The sequence below is a fragment of the Leptinotarsa decemlineata genome, unplaced genomic scaffold (assembly GCF_025532065.1).
Source record: "Leptinotarsa decemlineata unplaced genomic scaffold, Ldec_3_MD MMD2_tig00000505_RagTag_RagTag, whole genome shotgun sequence".
In the NCBI taxonomy this organism is placed as follows: domain Eukaryota; kingdom Metazoa; phylum Arthropoda; class Insecta; order Coleoptera; family Chrysomelidae; genus Leptinotarsa; species Leptinotarsa decemlineata.
The window spans coordinates 12795272-12813323 of record NW_027412549.1 but is presented as its reverse complement, the minus strand read 5'-3'; the positions used below and the strand labels follow the sequence as shown (position 1 = coordinate 12813323).

Here is an 18052-nt window from a genome sequence, read left to right as displayed (position 1 = left end):
TGATGTGACATCACTGTGGAGGAATACTATTATAATCGAGAGTTCAATTTATGAAAACTGTAACCACTTCTACGTGGAAGGAGTAATATTTTCAGGGGGATAAAAATATGAAGAATCCCCTGAACTGATACATATCGCTTAAATAAATCTCGAGTCGAAGCCTACATTACAATAATTCTTTTTTTATGAATATTTTTCAACTTACACGAATATCTGTTGATTTTTTTTTTACAGTTTGTATCCAATCCCTAGAATATTAATGTTATTTTCAAGACTTAACATTCAATCTTCCTCTTGAAGATGACCACTTGGTGATCGAAACACGTATCGAGGTATTGAAAATAACAGTTTGGTGTTAGGATAAAACTCTAGTAATATTCATTACTACACCAAAGGTTCCATACTATATCACAAGTACCAGTCTCAAAACATCAACTCATAGGTATTTAACTAACGATTGTCATACTCCTGTTAATGTAGCAGTGATGCTAACTGCTCAAAATCTTTTTCCCTAAGCCTAATTTAAAAAACCCCTAAATTCAAACCAAGATTCCCCAAATTTTTTTAGTAAATGAAAAATATAATTAAATATTCAAAGTTGCTATAACATTTAACAGTTAACAAGTTAATAGATTAACTTACCTTCATATTCTTATTACAACGAAGTTTTAAATAAAAAGGTAATTGAAAAATGTTACATAAGATTTTCAGAACATGGTAATCTTTTTAGTGCCTTTATGTGAGTACGTCGGTACACAACATCAACTGATAAATAAAAAAATAAATTCATCAAATGAACACACATATATGAGCATAAAAACTTATACTATATTAATTCCCAATTCATTAATAATTTCGAAAAACTCATCAGCTTTCTGTTCTTCATTTGTGTCGAAATCAGTTATTCATTTTCTCCCTAAAAATACACTAAAAAATTTCCCCCCCAAAAAATCCCCTTTTTCAAATTATATCCTCTAAATTTAGGGGGGAAACTCCCAAGTTGGCATCACTGTAATATAGTCGCCACATGTATATGTGTTGTATATGTATGTTCAATTTAGAAATTTGATAAAGAATAAATAAAAAATGTGTGTACTTCTTGTTAATAATATAACCGATTTAAAAACTCACAGGATACATGATGAAAACTTTGAATTGAAAATTTCTTGAGCATCATTATATTTTCTTAAGAAGGAAACAAATACTATATCTTATCTGCCACAAATTTCGCTAATAAGAGGTTTGCTGTAAATAACTACAAATACTCTAAAGTATTGTTGAATAATTAGCCACAACAATAGGCCGATACCACGATAAGATACGAATAAAAGTAGCACATCCTTCAACTGACAAGGTTATGAACATAAATTTGGTGGGATTGTTGACTTGAGATGGATATACGAAATAATGTTATCTGATCTCGTTGAAAATATCAAACATTCGGAATTCGAGAATATCAATTGCCTCATAACTATTCGATATATTGTGGCAATTCCGTAAAAAACAAAGAATACTTATCATTTCGTCATTGTCTTGACACCTACATATTTTTTGAATTTCTCACTTATGGGAAACCAGTTCATTCAATTATGAAGAAGAGGTGATTCAAAACTGTTGGGGACAGATAGTTACATTTTATATATTTCAATAGAGTCTCAGGTCCATCTCATGAAGCAAGTCCATCAGAGAGAATCCTTCCTTGTATCACTCCTCTGACAAGACAAGACAGGATTGAGAGAAAATCGCTGTTTCAAATAAAATTCCAATTCATTTGAAATATTGATATTCTATATCACAGTATACAAATACTGCTCTCTGCATCTGAAAAAGTTAAATCATCTGTTACATTTGTGTACAAAATTACGAGTAATTTACAAAATGAAACACGCATTCTGCTTCATATCTACCTAATTATAGTCCGCAACACATTTTATCAATTTAAATTAATATTAGTAACTTTTGCTGTATTACGAAAATATCAACTTCACATTCAATTTGCACACTAATGCCAGATATGCCAAAAAGTATGTCGGGTTGATTGTATCAATAATCTCTTATTAAATGCTAACCCACTAGGTTTATTCTACTTCAAAAATATCAGTACTGTTGAATGTTTAACATTTTTTTGAAATTGAATTGAAATTATTTGTCGTTACTGATATCCCACTTGATCATTCATACAATCGTATCGATCATTGAAAAATTACAACTGGTTTCTTACTCTCTTGCTTATCAGATCATTTAACCACGTAGGTAAGAAGAGGCAACAAGTGATAAATCACTTCTGTATATTTTTTGTCTCAGTTTCTAACTATTTCCCTGTAACTCATGACTCAGTATTCCTAATTCTGAGCTACAAGTGTCTTTTTGGTGTACGCCAGTCAATGGTATAATGCAAAAAGCTCATGGATTTGTTTGCATTTGTTAACTTGGTAGTCCCGCTAATATGGATGATCCAACTATGATCCAGCATGACCCAATCAGATCCAGAACCATTTTTTCCTCAAACGTTTTTTGTGTGAGAATTAACAGTTTCGATTGTGAAATGGGTTCCAACATCTCACATTAGTAGGTGACATATTCATTATATAGGTATGTGATGTTGGTATTTGACGTTGAATAAAATGTATCCTCAATCAGTTATCTAATGTCCAAAAGTTCCAACAAGTTCATTTTTCCTGAAATTAGAAAATATACCCATTCTTGAAAGCTTTTACAATTGGAAAGCTTTTACAATTGGTAAGCGTTTCAAATTTGTGTTGGTTATCACTAATGATAGTAGTAATCTCATTGGTAGTTTGTCGTCTTGATTGAAAATGCTTACTTTCAACGGAAACTAGCTATTCTATGAATCTCTCTTGAAGTCTTTTCAACGTTCGATATCTCCTTCTGGATGATTCTAATTGCTTCGAAGGAAGTACCTCCACAGAGGTTTTTGACGTCAAAGCTGAAGAGGTGAGTTTTTTAATTTCTTAGGTTTTCTATAAAATGCCTGATATTTGTAAGTGATATTTGGAATTGGTGGAATTCAAACCTTTTCACCACAGTTGTCTGGTTCAGTGTGAGATAACTTATGTTGATGACATTACCCCACTTATAATTATCATCAGAAAAATATTTTCCGGTAACTTTCCCCATTTGAATGGAAGAAGTGAATTTTTTTCTCTTAATTTCGGATGGTCCGATCTCTTCTAGTGGCTTCCAACAATGGTTACTTCAATTGTAATTTATTGATGATTGAATGTTCGTTCTACATATGAATTATCTGATAGATGATCCTCTTTGATTTCTATTCAGGATCTATAGTGTTGATTGAAACAGTAGAAGTCCCAGTATCAAGCTTGTGATTTACCGCGTGAATATATTCTCAATACTATTTTACACTATTCATGAAGCCTTTGATAACTTAAGAAAGCATATTTCTAATATTATTTAACTTTGATAAGGTAACGAACCGCCTTAGGGTGCCTTGTTTATCTTTGATATTCGTGGATAGAGTCTTCTGTCGATCCCATGGAAAGCGTCTTCTCACAGAGAGGTTATCACCTTTACTTTCTCGGCATAGCACTACTGATGAGACCTTGGTGTGTCGAAACATTGCTGCCTGGGAATTGATCCAGAATGCTTCGTTTATGGGATTCGGTTTCAACTATAATATCTAATAATATCTATCTAGACTACTAACTAGTTCAGGTTCCATCAGTCCTCACAAAATAGCAAGAATGATGAAATCAATATCCGGACATGATTGTTTGTTGTAGGTAAGTACCATTTCTAATTCACATTTGAAACATCTGAATTACGTTCGCAAATAAAATTATGTAGGTATTGTATTCATCTATATAATATTGTAGACTGTTTTCCTAGATATGAGAACAAGCATCCTGCAAAAATTATAATATTTGTTGATTATAATTGATTATAATCTCACTATTTCTTTTTCCGCAATGGAATAATGAGAATAAAATTTAAAGATCTATATCGAACCATCACCTTCATTCAATAAAATATTCCGACACTGAATGAATTTTATAAAGCTAATTATGAACAAAAAGCTATTCAATAAAGGCGACCCTAATTGTGAAATAAAACTGAAAACACTATAATCAAGTTACTGGTACACTACAAAAACTAAGAATTCCCAGTCATTAAAAAAAATGAAGTGACCAACCTGGGGTCCTGTTTCTCAATTGTACCCATCAGACCATTGAAGAAAATGCAAGGCCATCTTCGATCTTCACGCTACAGGAGGTTTCCTCAGGATCTAGTCATTCAATTGTTTCGTTGAAATTTTTCATTACGAGAGTTCTGAATATTTGCATGGTCAACGGTATTCATATGTCTTCTTGAAACAATTGTGAATGAAAAAAATCGTGTTAATACCCCACTTTTTGATTTATCAATATAAAAGGTGATTTCTCATTTTTGATGTTAGTAGCGGTTTGGGTTTGTAGTGGTTGTGATTTTTGTGTTATAATGCAGATTTCAAATGTGAGTAATGAGTGATGTTTCGTGGCCCAATTTTTTGGATTACAGTGATTAGTGATGTTTTCATCCTAATGGGTAATTTTTTTTCGATGAAAACAGTGATCGGTGATCAGGTGTAATATTGGTAATATTGGATCAGGTGTAATATTGGTAATATTGGAATGATTTTTACTCGGGAGCTAAATGAAAATTTGTATTACCAACAATATTACCATTTAATATAATTTATCAATACAGATGGTTCCTTTTTTCAAATTTTTTTACAGTCGAGTCGATATCATCGGAACTGTGACCAATTTCTCATGTTAGCGGACTGATTTTTCAACGAGGCATCTTAAACAAATATTTTCATTATTATTTTCATATATTTACTTTGGAATTTTGTTAGAATTTTTAAACAAACGTATTTTAACTCATAGACTTGTTGTATTTTGATTGAATGTTATGTTTTCAGATGTAAATCTTCAATTATACGATTACATACACTGCTACTGATAAAGTATGAAAATTGAATTGTAATCATAAATCAATGGATATACACGAGATCATATTCAGTCAGATAGTTTATTAATACATTTCATGGTTTTTCCAGTTTTTTTTTCAAAGCCAATCCCCATAATTTTTATTTAATTCGTTCGAATCTTGTATTTACGAATAATTTTAATTATGAAAATGAACAGTTTAAATTCGGAATATCATTGTTTCCTACTATGTATTATGGCGTTATAAGACTATTTCCACTGACCATTATATGGGTTTTCTGCAATAATCTGCAAGACTCTTGGCTTACACTGAATATTTAATAGCTGGTTAAACTGATAACTTTAATGTCAGTTAATCGATGTGGTGCACTTTCAACGAATCTCACCCTACTTCAAAAATTGTCATCCTTTTTATGCCGTTGAACACAACATGTTTCCGATACTGTAGTCATCCAATAAGGCACCCCAAAATCATACCCTATATACCCATATTTATAGACCATTATTTGTGAAAGTACGTCTGGTAAAGGATATTTTAATTTGCTGAATAATTGAGTCAAATGTCAAACATAAACAATGCCACTTAGATCCTCTATCGTGAAATCAGATGATTCTTCAACAAGATGGGATCCTACTCATTGCGTAGCACCAGTGAGACAGTTATTCGATAATAACTTTCTTGGTCGATGGTTTGGAAAGAGATGTTCTACAGAATAGCCACCCATATATCCCGATTTAAATCCACTGGACTATAATTCTTATTTGCAATTTTTGACATATGGGTCGTTATTTAAAAATATTAATTTTCCAATGTGTTTATTATTTATGAATCTTTTGAGAAAGTTTGCATTTTCTGGGTTGTATTTGTTGTATACTAGCTTGCTGAATTTTTTAAAACCTACTAGTCATTATGTAGAGCTGACTTTAACATAGTTTTGAACGAATATTACAACAAACGAATGAAACATTCAATATTTCAATGTTTTTCCTGAATTCAATGTTCGAATTGAACAACCTAGATGTTAGAATACTCATATACGCTATGGAAAAACCTTTTTGAAATGTCAATTACGAGTATCGGATAGACTGGGCTACTTTCGCATCAATATTCTGATCACAGGGCTTCCTGAAGAATACAGGAAAATGCATGAATTCACTGATCCTTCTGATTGTTCAGATAAAAAGTGATTGTGATTTTCAGGTAGAATATCTGAAGCATGTGCATGTGTTATGAATTTGTCAAGCAATAAATACTCATCTGAACTTGTCAAATGAAAAATTTCGAAAATACTAAATATTTATTCCGGTTAAAACTACTCACTTTGAGTAAGTTAGACTAGTATTTACTTTCTGAATTTATGACATGTGGGTTGTTTTTGGAAAGGATTAGCTAATAAGGGATTGATTTTTTATGTTGAAATGTGTCCTAAAAACTAATGTTGACGTGTTCACTATTTCTTTACAGTGTCAATATCAAATGACTTATTCAAGGTGGCTCGTTTCAACTGGACAGAATATTTAATTTAAAAGAGGATCTTCCAACCTTCAGATAGACCTTCAGAAATTTGAGTGGAAACACGAGTTTTGAATGTTTTTAATTGACAATCTATTAATCCTTGCAAAGATTGAGTTCACAATCAATATTTTTGGGTGGAATGTGCGAATTTGTATTTATTTATCCAATATTTACTTTCCAACTTCTGTAGTTCTTCCCCCCTATATATATATATATATATATATATATATATATATATATATATATATATATATATATATATATAGATATAGATATAGAGATATATATATATAGAGAGAGAGAGAAGTAGAAAGTTGAAGTTTTTTCCCAAAAACATTTTTGATGTTTGAAAAACGATTCATTGGTAGATAATTGCTTGCTTGTACAAAACTTTTGTTGAAAATATCAAGTATTCTATTAATTCATACAATGTTTAATAGTGAACATAAAGAAGGCTGTCATTGAACCGTGCCAGGTTAATGACGATGTTAATAGCATTGATAATCAACAATAAAAAATAAAATGTATATTCTCTTTGTATTGAAATTGCAGAAACAATGAATGAATTACTGAACAGACAACAGACCACTCATTAATAATTTAGATCAAATGGAAATAAAATTTTCCAATAAATTCAAAAAGGTCATAGAAAGTTTGTAGAAATATGATAGTTCTTGAGTCCTTTACTAGATTGAATTTTTATAGAGAATAAAATCCATACTAATAGTCTGAATAACAATTTTTCATACTGATACAGATAGGTAGATGATATCTCAGTTTGTTTTGCTGGTATAGGCCGCCACCTGGGTAAGTTTATCAAATTTGTTAATTCGATCCATCCTTCGATTAAGTTCACGACTGAGATGGAGGTGAATAATTGTATAAATATTCTAGACCTGACCATCACTAGAATTAATACTTAACATGATTTTGCAATTTTCCACAAACCATCTTACACGGACATCATGATACACAATTCATCTATTCATCCAAATCAACATGAAGTAGCAGCATTCAATAGTATGATTCACAGACTAATTCTAAAAAAAAGGCAGAAACAAGCTCTGAACTAGGTCTATCCAGTTTCAACGAATGATTCTTTGGTGATCCTACTAATAATTGGATGTATCCTACAGAACAATTAATAATTTGAGAAAATTCATTAAAAACAATAAAGATAAAACTCCAAGTTGGTTCTTGTCCAAAATTTTATATCGGACAAACCGAAAAAACTTTTTCCAAAGGAATAAATGAAAATAGAAGTAGGTTTTTCAATGGAAAAACCATTTGGAAGAGAAAGGTTCAGATATATTTGAATAGTTCCCGTTTATTAAAGTCAGTTTGAAATGAGGAAATTGGTAATCAAGATTGATCTTAAAACTATGTAAAATTATGGCACAGGTAAACATTGTATTCATTATTCTCCAGTTTTGTGAGTTGTTCCTAGAAAGAAAAATAGTTTAGGTAATAAATTTATTATGTACAAAATTGTCAGATAGTAATAGTCATAATGATTCAAATTACCATAAAAACACGACACAGAATTTATTCGTGTGACGCCCGAAGAAACTATTGTACAGTGAAACACATGTTGCGGTTTAGTAAACTTTCAAGTGGAAATCTCACATTGAACTTTGTCTTGTGATATGTCAAAGAAAGTTATTTTTATCATGACATACTGGTAATACACATTATCAATTATGATTTTCCTTCAATTTTTATTGGGTTTTAAGCAAATGAAAATAGAAATTCATTCTTGACGATTCATTCAGAAAATTCTGAAATTTCGGGTAATTTCTTAAAATGTGAATGGTGGACTGTTTCGGATGAAACTTTTTGCGTTATTCATACTTTCCGACGCACTTGCTTATACAGGCTCTCAAAAGCATCTAAAGTTTGTTTTCAAGTTTTCACTTGGGGTTGGTCAAATAATGAGAACTAAAATAATTCCATATATAGCATATGGCTTCGATTGCAAGCCATACATTCACAGAGTACCGTCTATTCTATGGTATCACCGAGGACAGTAATAACTATCAGATATTATTAAAAATCTTCACTACGTAGTTCCCTTTGAGAATTTCAGATATAGAATCTAATCGGAATGTTATATTATATTTACTTCAAGCTCTGAAGCACAAAGAAATTGTGACTCGATGGAGCCTTCTTGGAGACTACGAAGAATTGTAAATTGGTAATTGCGTATAGCTCAAGAACACTAGCAATATCACCATCTCTACAGGAATTCGATAGAATTGAAGGTGACTCTTTTTTAATAATAATTATTATTATTATTTTTCGATTCAGATTCAAATCACAAAAATAAATAACTTAAGTAATGTATACAGTTGAATAAACATCGTAGAAACCACAGAAACATCAGATGTTGCTTGTATGTGGTGAAAAGGAGATCCAAAGGAAAACAATGAATACCTATATGATGAATATTAAAGTATGATAATGAATTATGTAAAAGGGATTTTCATATGAAAATAAACTACTTGATATATGAAATTAAAAACACATAAGATAATATAAAATCACAAATATAAGTATACATATAAAAAGGTGACAGTGTTGACATATAATATTATTTAAATATAAAATCATACAAACATAAAACTAAATTGACAGTTAAGTATAAAATGACAATTGTAAAATACGCGTAATAGTAATAATTTGAATAAGAACTCTACTTAATGCAAAAGCCTCGGCCTCTCGATCTTGTTCATCAGTGCCATCAAAATTTGAGTGAAGTTTTCAAATATCACAGAAATCTATATATATCATTCATCAGAAATATTCATTTAGGAATTGTTTGAAAAATTGCCTTAAAAAGTCCTGATCAAACTCAGAAACACTGACAGCTCAGATATTTCAGAATGAGTTTTTTTATCTTCTAGGCTCCAGAATATTCTTTGTTATACATTTTTCGTAGCTACTGCTTAAGTGAAAGCCCACTCCAGGAAAACTTTTGAGAATGAACAACATTACGCAGACGTATTCTGTTACTACGTTACGGTCTAGCCACGATTTCGTAACCAAATTAAATTCGGTTTAAGAAACTGACGAAACATTCTTGAATTTGATTTGTATGTATAAAACTCCCCCAAAAAGGTGAACGCCAACAACCTACTGGGATGCAAGTGCCTCAAGTATCTTCAACAAAAACCAATATTGTCATGTTATATACTCGAGTGACGAATTCTGCGAAAATTTTAAAATCCCCATTGTCTCATTGTATATGTGCTACTTCAAGCAATAAAATCAGTGTCTGTAATTCTCGCACGTATAAAACTAATGAATATTAATGTTTGTTATAGCGAATTTCACGGTATGTTACCCTGGCATTCATCATAGGAGAAGTACTTACTGCAGATGATGACTACAATGTGCTCAACAGGGACGGCTCCTATGAATTCGGTTATAATAATCCTGACTCATACCACTACGCGGATGCCAACAGAAATAAAGTAGTCAAAGGGGAATTCGGAGGAAGAAATCCCGAAACAGGTATGGATGAATCTATAAGGATTGTTGTCCGGGTTGAACCGCGACGTTTCTGCTCCTGCTTTGGAGCCATTTCCAAGAATCACTTAGATTTGTACATGACTCGAGGACGAGGTCGTAATCTCCCCTGTCCCCAAGTGTTGCAGAATTTCTATGAAGTGATAGGAGTTTCGGACATATGATATTCTTCAATATCCAACAAACATACATTCTCGTCAGCTTCGACGTAGCTTCCCTTTTCACAAATATCCCAGTATCCGAAACTTTGTCCCTTCTCAAAACGAAACATTAAATTCCACAAGATACGATCAACCTCATCAGCCACTGCATTTCCAACACATATTTCCGTTTCCAGGACAAATTCTAGAAACAAGTTGAAGGCGCCCCAATGAGTTCTCCTCTCTCTCCAGTCCTTGCAAACCTCTATATGGAGGACTTCGAAACCAGAGCCATTGACACGTCTCATCTCAAACCCACGTATTGGCTTCGATACGTGGATGACGTCTTCGTTATATGGCCCCATGGATCCGATGATCTTCATGCATTCCTGAACCACATCAACTCCTTACACCCCGACCTAAAGTTCTTAATGGAAGTTGGAAATAACAACTCACTCCCTTTCCTGGACGTTCACATCACAAAATCCAACAACTCCTTCTCACACACGGTCTACCGAAAACCTACCCTTACTAACCGCTACCTTAATGCCAAGTCCCATTTTCATCCTGCCCAGCTGAATTCCGTTCTGAATTCCCTCATACATCGTTCTATAAGACTCACTGACAACCACAATAGATCCAGGGAATTATACGAACTCACAGCCGCCCTTCACCAAAACGACTATCCCGTCTCCCAAATACAAAGATCCGTCCAAGGACAACAAACAGAAATTTGAATAGGATGGAGACCGTTGAATATGATTTTGATTGTCAAGTTGGCGGGAATTCGGTCAAAATATTGAAGAAAATCAATTTCTAAATTGTTGACGTTTCGAAACTTTATTGTTTCATCTTCAGGGTGAAGAGTCCTTCACCTTCAGATACTTCACAGTTTCACAGTTTCGAAACGTCGACAATTTAAAAATTGGTTTTCTTCAACATTTTGACCGAATTCCCGCCAACTTGACAATCAAAAACAAACAGAACCCCCACAAACCCCACCCCACGAGTTACCTGAGGAACAGACCGACCAGACAAAAGCTTTTCTCCCCTACATCCATGGAGTTACTGACAAAGTGAGTCGAATTCTGAACAAACATAACGTAAAGACAGAATTCACAGCCAACAACCAAATCTCCATTATGTTGAGAACACCCAAGGACACGATACGCAATGAAGCACAGGGCATATACGAAATACCATGTTCTAACTGCCCCAGAACATACATCGGCCAGATCAAGAGAAGAATTTCCAACAGAACCTATCAACATGAACTAGCTGTTCTCAAATCAGATCCAGCATCATCTCTCTTCAAAGACCACCAGAAAACATGCCACACAATAAGCTTCGAAAACAACAAGACCATTGCTACGGAGAAAAATCTTCAGGCCAGGATTATTCGGGAAGCAATCGAAATTGAAAAACGTCCCAACTGCCTTACCAAGCGAGATGATTCGCAGAGACTACCACAAACATGGAGGACATTGTTGTCACGCAAGATACCTGAAAATAACTCATCGCATACATCATTTACTAAATATCTTTAAACATCATAACGAAAAGAAAAAGACTCCCAAAAATAAAGTATCAGAATTCTTTATAGTGATCATCATTTATGGATGATCTACACATTTTTAGAAATGTTTTTTATTGATATTTCCTTAGTTTCGCTTTTTTTCACATCTTTTCAAGCTATTTTCTTTTTATTTCCTAACTGTTAACAACGACTTCAAAACAAGAACTGTCGAAAATATTTTATCAATTATCAAAATATTGAATCCCTCTTTTTATTCAAGGAAGTAGTCGTTTATTCTACATCAGATTTATTCGTATTTGTTGGAGACCAATTCATTCCAGTTGACTTAATTTTCAATTATTTAAATCACTGTTGCATAAATATTAATCTTGTTTCAAATGAATAAAAATCGCCAACATAATATTTTTCATTCGTCAGTTCAACATTGATTAACACTTAAACAAATTAGTGAATATAAAAAATGCACGAGAAGTAAACTGAACAATTAAATTAATCAATGTGAACGTTTTTATACTGTTTCCACAGCGCATATTAAAGTACAGGGATATTTTCGAGAAATATCACCTATATTCATGAAAGGTATTTACCTAAATAGAAAGAATGTTAAGGAAGTTCAACTTGTTCACGTAGATTATTCTAAAATAAAGATAATAATGTCGGTATCGAATCCGGAATTAGTTTAAAAGTTCGAGTATCTAGAACCTATTTCCTCAATCAGTATTTGTTGTTTTTAAAACTTCAGGTGAATTATCAGTTACTGTCGACACGTTACCCAAAATATTCACATTCAGGTAATTATCAAAATAGTCCCATTATCAGTAACATGAAACTTCACAAAACCACTTTGTTCCATTTGTTCAAAGTCATTCCACACATAAATTTTGATTTCAACAAAATTTTTTATATTCGTACCTATGTTCATTTGAAAATTATGAATAAATCTTGTTTGTATTCTCACAAATAAGTTAACACCTGAAGAAGCTATTGCATAATGAAACACATGTTGCGGTTTTGTAAACTATTTTGAGAAAAAATCGTAATGAAGTATTGTTGAATGCGCTCAACATGTATCATCAGCCAATTCCATTATATAATAATCCTTACATCTCGTTTAAAATAATACCCCATGCAGGGAGAGACACATATTTATGCATTTAAAACCATACATTTACTTTTTACACCATTTGAGAAAAACATGTCAACAATAAACCTAAATAACTCCAATGGCAAGCCTGCCGTAAAATAAGTATTTCAGAACTTGGGAGAGTGGCCAATAATGATACAAAAAGATAGATAGAGCGAAAAAATGAACTTAAAGGGTTTAGAAAATTTTGACTTGTAACGTCCATACCTCTCCATTCGGTGGATATTTGGTGGTTACTTATGACCACTTCACTAGTTGATACTTTTTTCAAATCACACAAGATTCAGAAGAAACTTTTAGGCCTAATAGAAACCCTAGGATGAGTATGGAGATATAATTTTATATGTAGCTATAAATTTGTTGTTAAAAATTATTGTTGGAAAAAATGGAGAGGTACAGAGATACAGTCGTTAGAATGGAAGAAAACTCACTCATTCAAACAGAATTGAAATATTACGAAAAAATTCAATATCTTCTTAATCCTTAATGATTCTTTGATCATTGTGCTTCCTATCCTCTTTTGGTGATAGCATCCCAACGAAATATCGATTAAACATATTTCATTTCACACACAGGTGCCATAGATTCCACAATCTACACAGCGGGACCACGTGGATTCAGACCAAGAGGTAAAAACGTCGTGCGAAAATATGATCTCAATCAAGCCGGACCTAGGGGAACAGGTGTGTCTCTTGATGACCCCTACGAAGATCCCAGCTATCACTTTTCCTTCAGGACGAGAACTTATACTAGAAACGAAGATGCAAATAGAGTTGGAGATGTAAAGGGGAAGTACTCCTATGTCGACGATGTCGGAGAAAAACACAATGTGGAGTTTGTTGCAGGCAAGAATACTGGATTTCACGTGAAGACACCTTTTCCTGACTCAAATCCAAGATCGTATGGGCCTTTGTATTTCAGAGGACGTGGCAAGCCTATTCCAAGAGGAAGAACTTCAATACAGAGGGGGCTTGATGGAAGTTACAAGTGAGCATATTTCAATAGGAAATATCGTCTTTAAGAGAAAATGTTTAAAAAAACCTTTTGGCTTTTTTCTAAGTACATCATTAAAAACTCTCAACATAAGTTTTCTTCAGGTATAAACTGAAAAAAACTTCATACCTACCTCAAAACTCAGTACAAAATCACAATGTGAGAAGTTATTCAAGAAATACTTCGTTGTTAGATTTTCACTACATATATAGTGTTTCTTGAATAATTTATGCGGTTTCATCAAGTATCGGCCGATACCATTAAATATTTTTAAAAAACGTCTATGGGTTTTTTAGACATTTGTTATTACTAACCAATTGTACGATGTGCCCTAATAACACAAAACATATGGTTTTTGAACAAATGTATAAAAAACGAAGTGTTTCTTGAAAACGTAATGGATTTTCAACAAGTATCGGCTGAGTCCATCAGATATTTAATAAGAAGAGTTCGATACTGATACAGAGAATATCTCCAGAGAATAATAAATATTCTTCCAGTATTTTTTTCACAAGTCTGAATTTGATTTTCTCATGATGAGAAAACTATTTTTTATAATTCGAAGCTAATGCTGTTCTCAGTGTCACTGTTTTTCGAGTTTGAAAGCCGTGGATTTTTGGAATTTCTTCCTGACGTTTCGCTGGCGTGAGTGGCAAGCTTCTTCAGAGAGTCATCGGACAGCAAGCTATGATAGTTAAACCTCTGAAGAAGCTAGCCACTCGCGCCAGCGAAACGTCAGGAAGAAATTCCAAAAATCCACGGCTTTCAAACTCGAAAAACAGTGACACTGAAAACCTCAGCCGCGAAAGTCCAAACCATTTTGTAATGCTGTTCTGTTACTTTTAACTTTGAATTTACTTTGGATTAAAGTTAATACTTGTATGTAAGTAAATTCAAACACTTGTTACTTATACACAAGTGTAACAGCTACACCAAACTTGTTTCACAATATGAGATTATACATTTTGGAAGTCTAGTGTTGTCTAGCATTCTTTAACATAACTATGTGTGTGATTACAAAAATTATTGGTGACACCCCCTAAAATATTTCTTATTCATAAAGCACTGCTAAAGACTTTTTTTTTACTTTTCACTGGATTATCAACACTTCCCATGAAATAGATATAAACATTGGTATGGAAACCTATTACACATCTAATTCTGCTGAAAATGGGATACGTTTCTCGAATGAATACTTGTAACTTGATGAGAGGATACCAAGAGTTGCAAATATTAACAAATAGATGTCTATTAGTTTTCGGTATGTTGAAAGAAATATTATTGTTTTTTATATTTATATTTAGCTTATTTTAAGCAACGTTTTATCCAATATCAACTGCATTAATATGCAAAATTAGGACTAGCTATATGAATAGTTCGTCACTCTCAGATACAAAAAAAAAATCCTTTTGAAACAAACTCGCAAAGTGTATTCTCTTCCTCGTCATTAATTTGATAAATTTTTGTCTCTAGATTCGTCTCGGCAGGGCCAGATCAAAGACGGACAGAGACTAGTGATTCTACTGGTCACGTGAGAGGTTCCTACACATACCTGGATGATAAAGGAGTTCAGCACTCTGTACATTATATCGCTGGTCCAGAGACAGGTTATCGAGTCCTCAAGCAAGTGAAAGGACCTCACCTACCCACCGTGTTTCCATTTGAACATCCAGGAATTATTCCCCCAGACTTCTACGACTACGACAGGGACGTCTTCGATACCGCAGCCAGTGGGCATGTGAAACCCAGCAGCCACGTGAAACCTGGTGGTCGACCTGGTGCAAATGATGAAGGAAACGCTTCAGATGAAGATGATGATTTTGGATTCGGGGACAAGAAACCATCAGGTGGTAAACCCAACAAAGTCAAGCCTTCATTTGGGGATGATTTTGACTTTGGTAGCAAGAAACCTTTCAGTGGTAGGCCAAGCAATAAACCGTCTTATGATGAAGACGACGATGATCACTTAGATGACATTTTTGGCAGTGGAAACTCCCTTCCAAAACCTGGGAGTAGTTATAAACCTATTACTGGCAGCGGCGAAGATGACGGTTCCTATAAGCCTTCGGGCGAAAATGGAGCTTACATACCACCAACTCCAAGCTACGGAAGCAGTACATCTAGTCGACCTAGTGGTCCTGGATCTTCTAGTGGAAGTTCTGAAGAATCATATGGCAAACCATCATTATCTACCTCACGACCTCGACCCATCTTCAGTGGAATTTATACTGGTAATAAAAAACCATTAGATAGTTCGGAATCAGGTTATGATAGTGGAAGTAAATCTCCTACAGGATTTGGAGATAGTTACTCTCCAATCGATGGTAATTATGGGCTGTTCGGAAGTGAAAGTAGTCACCCTCGACCACCGTATAAAGGCCCTTCAATAAGTGTTGCTGGAGAGAATTGTCCAAAATGTACGGGTACCTTAGTTACAAATGTTGGTGATAGAGTATTCTCCGTACCTCCAGGAGTCTCTATAAGGGCTCATGTACAAGCTATAGACTTGTTACCTCTGAATTCAAATGTACCTTCTCCCAGCGAACAATACAAGGCCGACCTTGTCCTTAAAACTGAGCAGCTGAACGCAGAGGAAGATGGAGTTGTCAAAAGAAATGAAACTAGCACCACAACAGAAGAATCAACCACTCAATTAGTTGCTACAACTATATCTACAACGAACACAACGACAACATAAAATATGACATGTAGTTATAGCTATAGATAATTGTACATTATTTAAATAAACTATTTATTTGATTCAGTGAATATGTACATGTACTAATTGAACCATAATGGAGATCTGTTTTTCAAGCATTCATATTTTCCACATCAGTAAAGATTCATGTAAACGCATAATTGGAATTGACGGACAAAATCTGGGAATTTCTTGTGATTGACAATGATTCGTCATCCATCCATCTTCTTTGAAAGATTCGCACATTTTTGTGTTTTTTGTATCAAGATGGAGTAGTAGAAAGCCAAAAGCTTTCTTTCCCAGTTTACTTTTTGTTTCGATATTTTCTCATAAGTTGCAGCTCTTTTGAGTTACATTGAATATTTGTTTTACTATGTGAAAAAATTATTTTATAAATTTTTAATGCATTTCATCTCAATATTTGGTGAGTGTAGTTACATGTGCATCGGAAAGCTATGAAATAGCAATAATTAATTTATACTGTTTATTGAGGTGGGTAGGTAGGTCCAAAGTAGGTGGGTCTATTCAGCTCCTAAACGTTTATTGTGGTTCGCACCTATTCAAAATTGATAAAAATTTACTTCATGAAAAACAAAAAAGAATGTCTGTAGACCTAATACAAACGGTGTTGGTTGGTTCTTATTCGTCAAGAGCCAGAATAGAATGTCTTCTACGTGAAGTAAAAAAAACAAACGAATTTTCGACAAAAAACTCATAACCCTTCTTTGATTACTAAGTTTCATTTTTCAAGTTCCTAGCATGAAAACTAAGCGGGTTATGACAAAAATAATATTGGTCCTTATTTTTTTCAGCAATAAAAAGATGTGAAAATCATCCCCTAATCATCATTCTGATTGGAAATAATCGTTACCACTACAATTCACTTTATTTATGAACTTGTAATATGTTGTAGAAGCCTGACTAGTTTAAAATGATCAGTTTTGAAAAAATCTAGAAAGAGCATTTTTGTAATTTTGCAAAAAATTGACTTTATTTCTAAAATAACTCAAAAACTATCAGTGATAGTTAAAATTAAAGTCAAAATATTTCAATTATTACTCTTGTAATTTTTCCATCTACTGAATTCTAATTATATTGATGTTGCAATTGAGTTTCAAAAAAGATATTTCAGAATGTTTTGATAATATCATATTACATTGATTATTGAAGAGAAATTATTTTAATAGAATTGCCAGAACTTAAGTAATATTTTACAGGTAGGTAGGTAGGTAATTTCAAGAATGTAAATCTGTTTTTACGTTAACTAGGTATCGCAGAAGTTTACGAACATTCACCTTCTACAGTTTGAAAAAGCAAAAAATAGTAAGGGAAAACTTCCTGCAGTGTATAAAGTAATGTAGAAAGTATATTCATCCATCTTTCGGTTGAAGTTCGCTAAAATTTATTTTCTAGACGAAATCAATCAAATTTCATATTTGCATGATGAAATGACATATCGAATGAAAAAATAGTTCATGGTTGAATGAAACGTTTCTAAGTCATTTCAATAGAGCTCTAAGGCCCAG

The 18052-nt window shown here is 33.2% G+C and overlaps 1 protein-coding gene across 1 annotated transcript; it reads left to right on the top strand.

Moving 5' to 3' along the window:
- Positions 1 to 4398: 4398 nt before the first annotated feature.
- On the top strand, positions 4399 to 16593 carry Cpr73D (Cuticular protein 73D). Its single transcript, XM_023162241.2, has 4 exons — positions 4399 to 4491; positions 9810 to 9999; positions 13411 to 13822; positions 15302 to 16593. Exons 1-4 carry the CDS (start codon positions 4429 to 4431, stop codon positions 16524 to 16526), a joined length of 1890 nt encoding a protein of 629 aa, XP_023018009.2. The 5' UTR covers positions 4399 to 4428; the 3' UTR covers positions 16527 to 16593.
- The last annotated feature ends 1459 nt before the right edge of the window (positions 16594 to 18052 follow it).